Source organism: Ambystoma mexicanum, chromosome 10 (genome assembly GCF_040938575.1).
Source record: "Ambystoma mexicanum isolate Mex_15411 chromosome 10, UKY_AmexF1_1, whole genome shotgun sequence".
NCBI lineage: Eukaryota > Metazoa > Chordata > Amphibia > Caudata > Ambystomatidae > Ambystoma > Ambystoma mexicanum.
In genome coordinates, this window is record NC_090932.1 from 1,507,443,843 (window position 1) to 1,507,458,156 (window position 14,314).

Here is a 14,314-nt window from a genome sequence, read left to right on the forward strand (position 1 = left end):
AAACGAAAAACGGATTTGTTTTTCTTAGTGGTCGAGTTCTTTCCATGTAGAACATGACAGCTCTGCGTATATCCAGTGTGTGCAGGGTTCTTTCTCCCAGGCTTGAAGGATTTTGAAAGAACGTTGGTAGTTGTATCGATTGGTTCACATGGAACGTGGAAATGAATTTGGGCACGAACCTAGGGTGAGTGCGTAGAACCACCTTATCTTTGTGAACTGTTACAAAGGGATCTAGGATTGACAGCGCTTGTAGTTCCACTTAACTTACTCTCCTAATGGAGGTAATAGCTATTAAAAAGGCAGTTTTATAGGCGAGATCTTTAAGACTTGCTTTGTGCATGGGTTCGAAAGGGGCCCCCATAAGCATAGTCAAAACCACGTTTAGGTCCCATCCGGGAGCTAGGTTAGAAATGGGCGGGTGAATTCTTTTCACTCCCTCCATAAAAGCCTTAACTGGTATCTTACACCATGACACTTTCTGTTGTGATGTAGTGTAGGCTGAAAGCGCAGCTAGGTGAACCTTTAGAGAGTAAAAAACCAGGTCTGAGTCAAGTAGGTGAGTTAGGTACAAAACAATGTGTGTGGGAGAGCAGTTAATCGGGTTAATGCTCTTTGAGTTGCACCAGATGACAAACTGTTTCCATTTACTGGAGTAACAATATCTAGTGTTCGGTTTTCTTGTTCCCCGAGACTGTCCATACATCTCTGAGGGAGCTGCAGGTGTCCAAACTCAATGACCTCAGGAGCCAGGCCGCTAAGTTCAATGTCTGCGGGCATGGGTGAAGCGTCCCCCTCTGGCTTGCGACAACAAGTTGTACAGGCAAGGCAGTTTGACTGGAGGAGATAGGGACATCTCCATCAGATGAGCAAACCAGGGTTGGCAGGCCCACATGGGGACCACCGTTATCATTATGACTGGTTTTTGGTGCATCTTGTGCACTAACTTGTTGAAAAGGGGAGTTGGGGGAAAAGCATAGACAAATTTCCCTGACCATGTTATCCAGAGTCCGTTCCCCTTGGAACGGTTCTGGGGTAGCTGGAGGCGTAATCTTGGCATTGAGTATTCTCCAGAGTTGCAAATAGATCGATCTCTGGGAAGCCCCATTCTGCGAAAACGTTGGAGACGATCTCTCAGTGTAATCGCCATTCGTACTCCATGGGCAACGGGAAGTCTCTGCTGAGTACGTCTGCGAGAAGATTGAGTTCCCCTGGAACATGTTGTGGTAACAAGAACATGTTGCGTTTGAGAGCCCATTTCCAAATGTTCTGGGACAGTTTGGACAGCCCTGGAGAATGAGTGCCCCTTTGTTTGTTCAGATAATACATGGCTGTGGTGCTGTCTATGAGGATCAGGATCGTCTTCCCCTGCAGTTGTGTTTGGAAAGCTTTTAGTGCTTTCAACAGTTCCAACAGGTTTATGTGGTTGGGTGCTATCTCTGACGACCAAACTCTGTGCGCTGTTTGTTGAAGCAGGTGAGCTCCCCACCCTGTGAGAGACGTGTCTGTAGTTAGAGTGGCTTCCACTGAAGGGCTGGTAAAGGATTCCCCTTCAAGAGGTTCTCCCTCGACCACCACCGTAGCAAGAGAACTAGTTCCGGCGAGACAACCACTATATCGTCCCACTGTCCGCTGGCCTGACACCACTGGCTGTTGAGCCACTCCTGCATTGGACGCACGCGCAAACGCAAGTGAGGAACCAAGGAGATACATGACGCCATCATTCCTAGCAGTCGCACAGCCTTGTGTACCGTCACCTTTCGACTGGCTACATACTGAGGGATTTGAAACAACATGTTTTGAACCCTCTCGTTGGAGGGGAAGACGAGGCCGTCCTTTGTTCGAATTAGAGCCCCTAGGAACTGCTTGACCTGACTGGGGTCAAGGCTGGATTTTTTCTTGTTGACAGAGAATCCCAGATTGAATAAAAGATCTATCGTCTTTTGGGTGTTTGACGGACATGTTTCGTAAGAGTCCCCTGTTATGAGCCAGTCGTCGAGGTAAGGATAGACCGGGATGGATTGCCTGCGCAGATGTGCTGCTACCACCGCTAGTACCTTTGTAAATACCCTTGGTGCAGATGCTTGTTAGGCAGAATTATATGCAGTACCCTTTGGGAACACCACACGCAATTCAGACTACAAGTGACAGTACAAATTCACCTTTGGTACAAGTCTGTACTACACAGTAAAAGTGGTAATGATCGGCAGCCAGACTTATCTCAAGGGCAAGTGAGCAGTATCAAATAGTTACACAAAGGACAGCAATTACTATGATTCAAACAAACCCTGACTCAAGGTTTCTGAGTAAAAGAATATACATTTATTTACACATCAGTTGTATAACATTTCACTAAAGTAAAGCAGTTCAAAAATCACACTCTTAATACACCACACCACTCCCAAAAGGTTCCAGACAAGTTAAGCTCACAAAATGAAGTGGGAGCAAAATGTCACTCCAGAAATTTAAAAGGGAGGGAAAGAAAGTTAGACAGAAATTAAACCGCACAAACAGGTACTCGGGGAAATTGCGCAAGAGGAACTACAGTGCTCACGGTTCCTGAAGTGACTGTCGGACTGACAAGAAGTAGGAAGACTGGAGGGTCCTGCACTACCCAGGGAAGAAACCAGCAGCAGAGCGAAACGACGAATAAAAGGTGCGCTCCTTAAAACCCAAGCAGGGTCCGACCTTCCTGGCTATCCGGCCCACTGTAGCTCTGTACAACGAATTCGACCATAGGAGGGGACCTGGCTTGAAGTTTGGGTGAACTGGTTGGTCTCAAGCTCAAGAGAAGAAGATTCCTGGAGGATCTTCTCTGTCGTCGGATTCTGAAGATTCGGACATGCAGCCGGGCTTCACCAGGCGGTTCAGTCGTTGTAGGGATCCTCTTGTCAGCTCCTCGTTGGTTCTTTCGTTCCAGTGGCGACTCCTTTCCAGTCCCAGAGACCTGCTTTTTATGCAGTTTTCCCCCATTCACACAGCAGGGTGGCTGTCCTGGCAAGGACAGTCACCCAGCCAATCAAACAGGAGTGGGACTTGTGTTACCAAAGGAACCCATGGCAGGGGTCCTAAGACCCCTCCCTCGCATCCTGCCTACCCAGATTTTCAAGCGCCTTAAGGAGGGCTTCTGTGCAGAAGCCTGCGTAAAGACTGCTAACAAAGGAAGCAAACCTGGTTTGGCGCGCAGAGCAAAACACGAGAAAGACTTTTACAAAAAGAAATGGTGCATAAACCCAGCCGGAGCTGAAATAAAATATATTTGGTCAAGCGGGTTTATGTTCAAGGCTAATAAAATAGCCTAAAACAATACCGTGGTTAAGATAACCGCCGTATGAAAAATAGGGTAGTTACCACTGCCACCAGCAAAGTCTTGATGAAAAGGGAGCAAAACAGTGCTCCAAGAGAAAAAGACAAAAAGGGATAAAAATTAACCCTTTCCAATACTCCATGTAAAATGGGGTGTATTGGGTCTGTGATTTAAAGAGACTACATGAAGTTAATGGCAACTTTACATGTTTCTGGGAGACAGTAGTCAGTCCCAGAAAAATGGTGTCAGTGGGAAGTCTAAATGGACAACTCTGTGTCACTGCACTGAAGGTGCTGTGTAACACACAAATAAAATGAAGCCCATGGAGTAGGTGAGGCTCCAGAGCCCAAGATCACACAATTGGTAAACACACACACAACAAAACACATGTAAGAGTGGGGGAAAAGGCTCACACTCTTACCAGGTGAAAATAATAAACCCTACAAATCCAGCAAAGCTGCTGAGGGACTCAGTAGCTAAGGGAAATTAGCCATTTTTGAGAATTCTCCCTAACAATGCTATGCCGAAAGGCAGGTCCTTGAACTGATGGTGCTTGTCTTGTATCATAAATCTGAAGTATTTTCTGTGCGCTGGCAACATTGAAATATATAAGTATGCATCTTTCATGTCCAATGTTGCCATTTAATCCCTCTGTGATAGCAGGGGAATCACTTCCTGCAGAGTGACCATGCAGAACTTTTGTGGCTTTACAAATTTGTTCGCTGGGCGCAGATCTAAAACAGGGCGCATGGTTAGATCCTTTTTGGGTACAAGGAAGTACACTGAATAAATATCTTCTTTTACCTGTGAGAGAGGTACGATTTCTATGGCTCCTTTCTCTTGCAGTGTCTCGACTTCTTGAAGGAGTATGCAAATTGGTCTGGTGTCAGTCATCTTGCACGTGGAGGTCTGAATGTTGGGGACCGGCTGAACTCTATACAGTACCCGTGGGCTACAGTCTTCAGCACCCACTTGTCCGTAGTTATACCCTCCAATGCCTGAAGGAACGATGTTAGCCGGCCCCGACCGGGGAGGCATGGGAGGGGACCCGAATCATCGGGTCATTTTGAGCCCGAGGCCGGGGTGCCTCTAGAGGTAGAGTTCCGGCCTCTTCCTTTCCCACGCCGCTGACCCCTTTGGGAATACGGGGTGGAGTAGCTGGCTCCCTGTGGAGAGTTTCAATTGGTTCCCGAGTATTATTGTTGTTGAGGGAAGCGTTGGCCATGAAAAAGCCGTCTGGTCCCAGATCCTCGTCTTGTGGAGGGTAATTGTGTAAGTTGGTCCAGAGTTTTTAAGGTTTCATGCTCCTTTTTTGCTGTCTCGAGGGCCTCATCGACCGCCTTCCCAAACAGGTTGGATTCTTCTATGGGTTTATCAGCAACGCTCGTGTCTCTGGCTTAAATCCAGAGTTCCGTAGCCACGCATGTCTTTTCAGGAGTGTAACCTGAGCTAGGGATCAGCCAGCCATTTCGGCAGAATCTAAAGTGTTCTTTAGTATGCTCTGGTTAACTTGCTGGCCCTCAGTGACTGTGGGGAGGAGACGGGTCCGTAGAGGTTCGGGAACCTCTTGTAGGCCTTCTTATATTAAGGCCCATTGCACATCCACATAGCTGGCCAATAATGTTGTGTTGTTGGCAATAAGTGTTGAGAACGCTGCTGCGGTCGTGACCTTCCCAAGGGCGTAAAGTCTTTTTCCTTATTTGTCAGGGGGTGCCACGCCGGTTGACAAAGGGACCCCTGCTCATTTTCTTGTGGTAGTCACCACTAAAGAATCTGGGGTGGAGTGAACTCTGATATACAGAGGGTCCTAGGGAGAAGGACGAAAGAGTTTCTCTATTCTTGGGTTGACACCTCTTGCGAGAGCAGGTGTTGATAGGAAGGGGCCAGGGATTTGATTGAATTGAGAAGAGGAATAGCCCGGCTGATTGGCGGTTTTTCCTTGAGGATGTCTTCAATGAAGTGCGCTTCGGGGGCAGCTTCTTCTGTGGCAATTTTAAACTGTTCAGCTGCATTACACAACATGACGTTAAACGTCAATTGATCATCCACAGGTGAAGGTTGTCTAGTGGGGGTGGTCTGGGGGTTGTCCAAAGATATGGCAGCTGGATCCTGTGGATCTGGGGACTGCCATGGTTGAGGGTCATCTATATGCAGGTTCTCCTCCTACCCCTCAATGTAATCGTGCATGTCCTCAGGGTTGGCAAATTGATCTTCATTCTGAGTGTCTGCAGGAATGTCCTCTTCAGTTAGGTCATAGTTGTAAATGCCCTCTTCCAAAGAGGGGTCAAAAAGCCTTGGGAAATTTGCTACTGGGTTAAAAGGGCTTTTATCCTGTGGCCTTCTTGGTGTGGGTTGTTCTGAACGGGAAACAAACCTGTCCAGCCTTTCCATGCAGTTTCCAAATGTGTCTCTAGTCCAAACTGAAGACCTAGAGTGGTCTAGAGGTGGAAAAGGGTCTTGAACATACTCATCCGTCGAAAAACATCGAGATTTATGTCTTAACTTCAAGGACAGCCCTTCTTCGTCCTCATAGAACTCCTCCTGAGGGACCGATAGAGGTGGGGCGTCCCTGCGACTCCCTTTCAACTTGAGGGTGGTTTCCGGTACTCTGCTAAGGTTATCCCTGGATCTCGGCGGATCCTTAGCCTTTTCCGTAAGCCTTGAAGAATCCCTTGACTGCCGTCTTAGAGAATCGGCAGAAACAATTCTTGCTAGGCTGTCTTCGACTTCCTCCGCAGACGGGAGGTGCTTAGTTTCAGCCGTCGATTGTGAGGGAGTCCTTTTCGGCAGAGTAGGGGCCCTGTCCTCGGCGGCCACCCTTGCCAGGATCTTATCATCAGTGGCTGCGCTGGGGCCTTGGCTTTGGCGACCGCACTCTTCAGCAGAACCGTACCCTTATCTTTGCCGGCCGCTTTCTTGTGATGCGTCTAAACGGTACCTGTTGTTTTATGGGAAGCTCCCTTTGTTTTACATGACCTGGTCACTAGGCTCATATGCGGCTGCGGGAATGGCTGCCGATCCTGACGGTCAGCGGGTGCTGCCGGAGTTCCTGGTGTACCCGTTGGCGCTGAAGTCTTCTTCGGCTTAGCCGATTGATTTGGGGTTGTGTTTAGTGCCATGTACATGTTCGTCTTTGTCGCCGGGGTGCGACTTCCCCATAGCAGTGCCTAAGCCGTGCCTAGCGGGGCCGGGGACAGACGATGCAGAACACGAGCGTTCCGTTGAAAGGTCAACGACTTCCCGTTCGGAGGTCTGATCGTCACTCTCGCCGTCCCCACATTCGGTGGCTGCGGCAGTGGGAGAAAATTCGGCTTTCGACACACCGTAGGCCGCCCAAAGCTTGACTTTACGCTCTTTTAAGGTCTTAGGACGGAGGAGCTTACAAGCCGCGCATCCTTCCTCTTTGTGATCGATGAGCAAGCACCGGTTACACTGTTTGTGTCCATCTTTCCAAGCAAATTTGCTCTTACAAATTGGGCAAAACCTAAATGGAGTCCTCTGCATAGCTGAGGATGGGTAGAGTGATGAAGAGCAAAAGGGAAAGAGGAGGAAAAGGCAAAGGCATTCTCAGTTTGTATAGAAATGTTCACCCGACCCCACTCTCCCTAAGGTGTAGGCTGGCGGAAGGCCCGGCCACATGGTCGGCAGCGCTGACTGGATCACCGTCTGTCTTCGGCGGAGATCTAGAACAGCCGCTGAAATAAGGGACGGATAGGGTGATCTGATTACTTTATATAACTAATTGGCCAAAGGTCGAAGGGGACAATAAGCAATGTTCTTTGATGACCTCCGCATCAAGACGACCAGTATGCTGGGCGGAAAAAAACAATCTGAGGCACCTCGACGAGTGAGGGATCTTGGGTACTCTACATGTCACGTTAGGGATAGTGTTAGAGGCACGCCTATGTCGATGTCCCCTTTTGATTCTCGAAAGACAAGATGCAATACTCCGAGTTTACCACTGGATGTCTGGCCATATGCACAGCATGTGATTCTAAGCAGATTAACAAACATCAGAAATTAGTTTCTCAATGCATCAATCCATCTTATAGTTACTGTTTTCGCCCGCTCCTCCAGGCCATAGCATCTGCGTTGATGAGCAACACCTGAGGCCACGCCCCCTGCCTCACTTTCATCCAGTGAACTGACATTTAACATCCAGCCTGGGCAAAGACCAGGCGAAGTCGGACTAAGTGGTGTTCGGCTGTCCATGGCGAGGCACGTGGCATGAAGCACGAACAAAGCTACCTCGTCCCGTCTTCTTCCCTCCAGCACGCCCAGGTAAATCATTTCTTGGCTTTAAGCTTGTTTTCATTAAGGTGCTGGCTACATTATACACACTTGTGGCAGTTATTATCACTATGAATCCGGAATACAAGCACTTTGCTGCAAATTCTACCTGCACACATACTCTCAGAAATCTCATTTAACCTCCAAACTCTGCAGCCACCGACCTGGGTCTCTGGAATGCCAAGTCTGTGTGTAATACATCTGCTGCAGTGTTGGACCTATTTCTAAGACTGAACTTACCCTTTCTGTGCATTACAGGAACATGGATTCTGCCTTATTACACTATAGTTGCTGCCACATTCACCACAACTTAGACTTCCTTCTGTCATGTTCTGCGAATCACTACCCGTGGGGGGGGTACTGGCATACTCTACTGCTCTTCCTTTTCTTCCCTTGTTCTTATGACTTATACTTTGTTTTAATTTATCTACAAAATATTTTCAAAACCCTTCTCTATTTCTTCCATTGTTGTCTATCGTCCTCCTTGTCCCATTGGTTCCTTTTGTGAAGACATTGACCATCTCCTGTCTCACGTTCTGCCTACTCTTACCCCTGGTGTACTCTTAGGGTACTTTAATCTCCATCTGTCGTCCACACACTCTACTACTCCTTTTCTCTGTTCTTGATTCTCATTTTCTTCTGCCTCACTCTACCACACCATCACACACCTCTGGCTCCTCCTTGGATTTGATGTTTATCTCGACATTTACTGCCTCTACTATGTCATCTTTTCTTGTTTATCTTTCTGATTAGTATCTACTTTCTACTTCATTATTCCCACAAGACACTGCTCGTTCTTCCCCTCTCTCTCCTGGCTCATCTTTTTCCTCGACGTGATCTATGTGATTTCATTTCTTCACTCTTTAATGCGGTTTGTACCTCTGCTCTTTCCTCTCCTCTCTCTTTCTCAGCTCTTAATGCCGATGAGGCAGCTTCCTCCATTTCCTCACCTCTTACCATTTCCCTTGATCAACTCTATCCTCGATTACCTTTCTGTCCTACTCGTAGTGAACCTTCTCAACAATGGCTCTCCTCCCACCTGCACCGTCTTAGTCGCTTTGAAAGGCGTTTGCTCAAGACCAAATCCACACCTGATTGCTCCGATTATTTCTCTTATCATGCTCTTTATGAAGACTGTTTACTTTCAGCTAAGTGTTTTTATTTTTCAGATCTTTTACAAACTCAGTCTACTCACCCTAGGTGTCTTTCAAACTTTTGTCTGTCTTCTCTCTACTCCTACTCTTGATCATTCTGCTAATTCTACTTTCTGCCTCAGATTTTGCTCACTTCTTTTCCTCAAAAGTTCTGTCTCTTTGTCAGGACATTTGTCAGGACATTGAGGCATCCAAGTCACCCCAACGGCCCTGGCCCTCTCCAGTTCCTACTCCTTCTGCCTTCATTTCTCACTTTGCTCCTGTTTCTAACTCTGATGTTTTCCTTTTGCTATCTAAAGCTCACCCCACTGCTTCCCCTACTGACCCGAGTCCCCCTGCGCTAATTCCTAAGGTTTATCCTTTTCTTGTACCCTATCTTGTCTCCCTTTTCAATATCTGTCTTTCCACCTCCACTTTTCCCATGTCATTTAAGCATGCATCTATTATTCCTATTTTGAAGAAGCCCACTGCTGACCCTTTGCTTTTCTCCAACTTTCATTCTATTTCCCTACTCCCTTATCTTTGTAAACTTCTGCAATGGCTTATTTATTCTCAGATTTCCACGTTTGTTGCTAATTGTTCTATTCTTCCCAAATTTCAATCTGGGTTCCACCTTTTTCACTCTACAGAAACTGCTCTTATCTCTGTGCATAACTCTCTTCTTTCTGCACGTTACTCTAAGCACTGATCCTTTCCTATTCTTCTTGATCCATCGACTGCTTTTGAGACTGTTGATCACTCCTTACTTTTGGCTTCACTATGTCTTTTGGTCTTTTAGGTTCGGTCCTGTCTTGGTTTCACTTTTATTTCGCTAACAGAACATTTTCGGTCACTTGGGAGGGCAAGTCCTCAGAGTCATTTTCGCTTGCCCATGGAGTGCCTCAAAGGTCCGTTTTGGGTCCCTTTCTATTTTTTTCTCTATACATCCTATCTTACAGCTGTTATTTGTGGCTTTGGCCTATCTCACCATTTCTATGTAGATGACACCCAATTATTTCTTTCCTTCTCGTCTTTCTCTCTTGAAATTCATCACAATCTTTCTTCTTGTTTGGTTGTAATTAAATCTTAGGTGTCCTCCCCTCCCATTATCTCACCCTCAGTGCCAGGAAGACAGAGATATTGTTCTTTCCTGCCAACACTCTTTCTCCTCATCTGCACCCTCTTTTATATCCTTTCATCCATCTAAGCTCTCTATCTCAACCATCACTAGTAATCTTGGTCTTTACTTTGACACACCATCTTTTTCCTATCAAATCTTATTAACTTCCCGTTACTGTCATTTTCATCTCTATAGGATTTGTAAGGCTAGTCCATTTCTTACCTTTCAAGCATCTAAACTTCTTTAATTTTCTCTCGACTTTTCTACTGTTCATCATCCCTGCTTGGGCTCCCTAACTCTCGTCTTGTACCTCTTAAATCCGTGTTTAATTCTTCTATTCATCTTCTGTGTCTTCTCTTGTCGCTGGACTCAATTACCTCTTGTAACACTTGGTTTGCAACCCTTTCATTCTCAAATTAAATTCAATTTTCTCTGTCTTATTTCTAAATCTCTGTATGGTCTTACTCCCACCTATCTTACTGCTCTAATATCATTCTACTTCACATTCTCTTCGCTCTTCTTCTCAATTCCTACTTTTGGCTCCTCGTCCCCCCTGTGCACAGTCTCGTTTTTGTTCCTTTGAACTCCTTGCTCCTCTACACTGGAATGTTCTTCCTCTTTGCTCTGTAGCTATTCTCTGTTTCATGGTTCCCTGAAATCTTACCCACTTCAACATTCTTGAGTGATTCTTTTCTGGATTTGATGGTTTATACATTTATATTGTAATGTTCTGTATCCTATTTAGAGGGCTTTGGTTTAAGGTGCTTAATAAAATACAAATAAAATACAAAAATACAAATACATTTAGGGGAACTCACCAAATTGCTGGATTGCTCTATCAGCGCTCCAAGGTAACTCCAAAGTCATGTGCACTCTTCTCCTCTGGTTTTTAGCTCTCCGGTCAGCTTGCAAAGAAATACCAGAGCTGGCAGCTTCAGATATAATGGCGATATTCTGTTAGAAGAAACTTACATTATTAATATTCTGCAGTATCCACATTCATAACCATTCATGTTGACCATTTCACACTCGGCATGTAGCACCATTAAACTCAAATCAGAAAATATTGCTTTTTCCAGGTGACAATTGTAGTAATGGAAGTAGCTTTTCCAAGACTTTCATTGGTTGTCATCTCATTCATAGCTGATGGGGGTGTACATTCCTAAACTGTTTCACCTGAACAGATTCATTGACCAACTTCCCTAGGGAGCCCTGATCCAAGTCCTCCTTAGGGAATTAACTTGTGTCCCATAAGAGAGCTTACGACTTTTGGGAAGGGTCCCAAAGGATGCCCAGGTTTCCCTGGGCAAATCATCTAGTACAGTTTGCTGTGTTAAGTCCACATGGTGTTGGCAATGGTACTTTGCTACAATTCACTTGTAACCCATTTACAGCTGGAAATGGAGACCCTATGTGCTACTCGTGCTGAAAATCCTGCAAGTGTTCAGCAGCAAAACCTTGACATCCTTTGAATAAAAGGACATTGGGCCTCAATACGAGCCCGCCGGGCTGGAATCCGGTGAGTCAGTGACGACTGTGACACCGTGTCCCGCGACCGCAAGGTTGCGGAATGAACGACCGATTAGGCATGTGGGTCGCGTGCAACACACTGAGGCGGAAACTGTGTCACTGCCATCACGTAAACCCCCACGCACACGGACATACCGCAAACCAGTGCAAAACCTGTGTCAGTAACCGCCATCACGGACACAGAATCACCGGAAGCGGAAATACCATGACCGCGGAAAAAAAAGGAAACGGAGAGGCGCCCATTATATGAAGCACAATCTACTGCCATCCTCAGACACCACAGGTCAGAACACCTCCCCGAGACTGAGAATACATATACCACCATGGCATTCAGGATCCCAGTACGCAAACAGCAAAAGCAGCGCTTCAGTTAGGCTGAGCTGACAGTACTGGTGGAACACATTGCCGAGCATGCAGACATTTTCTTTAGCACAGACCAGCGGCGCGCTACACAGCAACGCCGCAAGGAGGTGTGGGCCAAGGCAGCACGCAAGTGCACACCGGTCGGTGTGACGACACGCACTGTGAAGGACTGCCATAAGATGTGGGATGACCTCAGGCTCACGGTGCGCAACCACATTGATGTACACCGCCAGCACAGCACTGGCACCGGTGGAGGCCCTGCATCCCCTTTCAGGTTGCAATCGTGGGAGGAGCGCTGCAGCAGTGTCCTGCACCTCGAGGGCATCCATGGAATCGGAGACACAGAGGCAGGAGTGAGCCCACCTGCAGATGCTGGTAAGTGCACAAAGTACAATGTCATAAGTGTGAATGCACCCCAGGAGTGACCCAATGGACCCACTGACCACCTCTCCCCCCAACCAGGGCAGGAGTGGCCCAATGGACCCACTGACCACCCCCGCCCCCCCCAGTCAGGGCAGGAGTGACCCAATGGACCCACTGACCACCCCCCAGCCAGGGCAGGAGTGACCCAATGGACCCACTGACCACCCACATGACAAGTAACATACCCAATGCATGTCTCCACGACATGCAAGCAGTGCGTGCCTGAGTGGAAGCAGAGACACACACCTGAGTGCATCAATAGTCATAAGTGTGTACATGCAAGTGGTCATGGATCTTTCAGTTTGATGCATGTGATGGACACATCAAGTAACATCACACAACTAACAGCATGCCCTCTGTACCACCACAGCCATGTCAAGTGACAGCGACGACGGCCAAGAGGCGACGCTGCGGCCACCAGCACGCACCCAACGCAGCACTCCTGCCCAGGAGGATGATGCTAGCTGCTCTGGCACAGAAGCACCAGCTGCATTGGGCTGACTAGCACCAGCAGACGCCACCCTACCCATGAAGGCACCCACCATGTCCCCGGATGCCATCTTGCAGCCCATCTTCACTGCTGAGGAGGCTGCATCTAGTAATGACAGTGCCCCGGCCATGCAGGCCGAAGTCGTACAACATGGTGAGGGGGACAACACGGATGAGCGGTCATCCATCCATGGCCTACAGTTCAGCCTCCAAACACTACACAGCCCCATGCACCCCCAACACCCTCCATGGCTGAGCTCAGTACACGCATGCAGCGCATTGAAGAACAACAGGCCACCCTGAAGCAGCTTGTGGAAAGGCAGCTGGAGGCCAGGCTGCAGCGTGAAGAGGCCATGCACCAGCGGGAGGAGGCAAGGCTGCAGTATGAGAGCAACGCAACGTCAGTGCGTCGGCTCTCCAGGGCCATAGGACGATTTGCGACCACCATCGTCACCCTGGCACGCCATGTCAGGGAAGGAAACAGTGTGCAGTCCAGCATAGCTGAGTCAATGTTGGTTGCCCAGCAGGCGATTCAAGGACGTGTGCCCATAGTCCCACCAGCAGTCACCTCAGCCAGCACCACCCCGTCCAGCTCTGCCACTGGCTGACTGGACGCTCTAGCTGGCTGACTGGACCCGCCAGTAAGGACACTCCTGCGCATAAGCGCCCCCGCAAATAGTGCCATGTGGGGATGGCGATAGACATGACATTCGGGGACACGATGGGTGTATGGGGGTGGTACGTTTGGGTGGTGGGTGAGGTCCCTGAGGGGGTTAGTAGTTTGGGGCCTGGTTGGGGAGGTCCATTAGGGGGTTAGTAGTTTGGGGCCTGGTTGTGGGGGGTACGTTTGGGTGGTGGGTGGGCATGGGTGTAGAGCTTCCCTACCCAATGCACCTTATTTCCTGTTTTGTTAATAATACAACACCTTTGTAAAAATCCATCATGAGTGGACATCCGTCATTTCATTTGCAGTCAATCCATTTATTCACCGGCATCGTCATATCTATGCAATGCTGTCAATGTGCAGTCTCTCAAAAGTAAATGCGAATGAGTGTATTCCGTGCTCGTTGGCCATCTTGTGCACCACCGGGAGGGTGTGGTGCCATCCCATCCCCATCTTCAACTCCATCATCATCCTGTGTCTGGGGGCAGCGGAATGTTCCTGCGCATGCACAGATTGTACAGCATGGCACACACAAGCACAATTTTACACGTCTTCAGTGGGTTGTAGAGCAGTGATCCACCAGATCTGCCCAGGCAGCGGAACCTGGCCTTCAGTAGGCCAAATGTCCTCTCAATCATGCCAAGTGTGCGGACGTGTGCCCTCAGTACAGGCGTCATCAGCCATGGCGTGAGTGCATATCCAGCATCACCTACATGGGATGTAAATGTGTGGGACATGTCAGTGTTTGTGGTATCATGTCTTGATCAGATGCAGTACAATCTTGTGTCATCATTCAATCATCCATATGGGCCAAGCAGTGGTCGGACCGGTGGGCGATTACCATTCATGGGTCATTGTTTTCGACGTTGGCATTTTGACATTGCCCAATGACTTGCTGTGCATATGTAGTTGCCCTTACGGACTATCGTGGTTGCCAAGTATGGCATTGTGCAGTGATGTACACACACGGAGGAGTCAATCAATAGACTTTGATGATG

The 14,314-nt window shown here is 48.0% G+C and overlaps 1 protein-coding gene across 4 annotated transcripts in view; it reads right to left on the reverse strand.

Moving 5' to 3' along the window:
* Positions 1 to 14,314, reverse strand: part of SBNO1 (strawberry notch homolog 1) — a 2,127,865-nt gene that overhangs the window by 829,655 nt on the left and 1,283,896 nt on the right. For all 4 annotated transcript variants that reach the window (XM_069619669.1, XM_069619670.1, XM_069619667.1 and 1 more), the window contains one exon: positions 10,666 to 10,801. In XM_069619669.1, the coding sequence (XP_069475770.1) occupies positions 10,666 to 10,801 (136 nt within the window). The remainder of the gene's footprint in view (positions 1 to 10,665; positions 10,802 to 14,314) is intronic.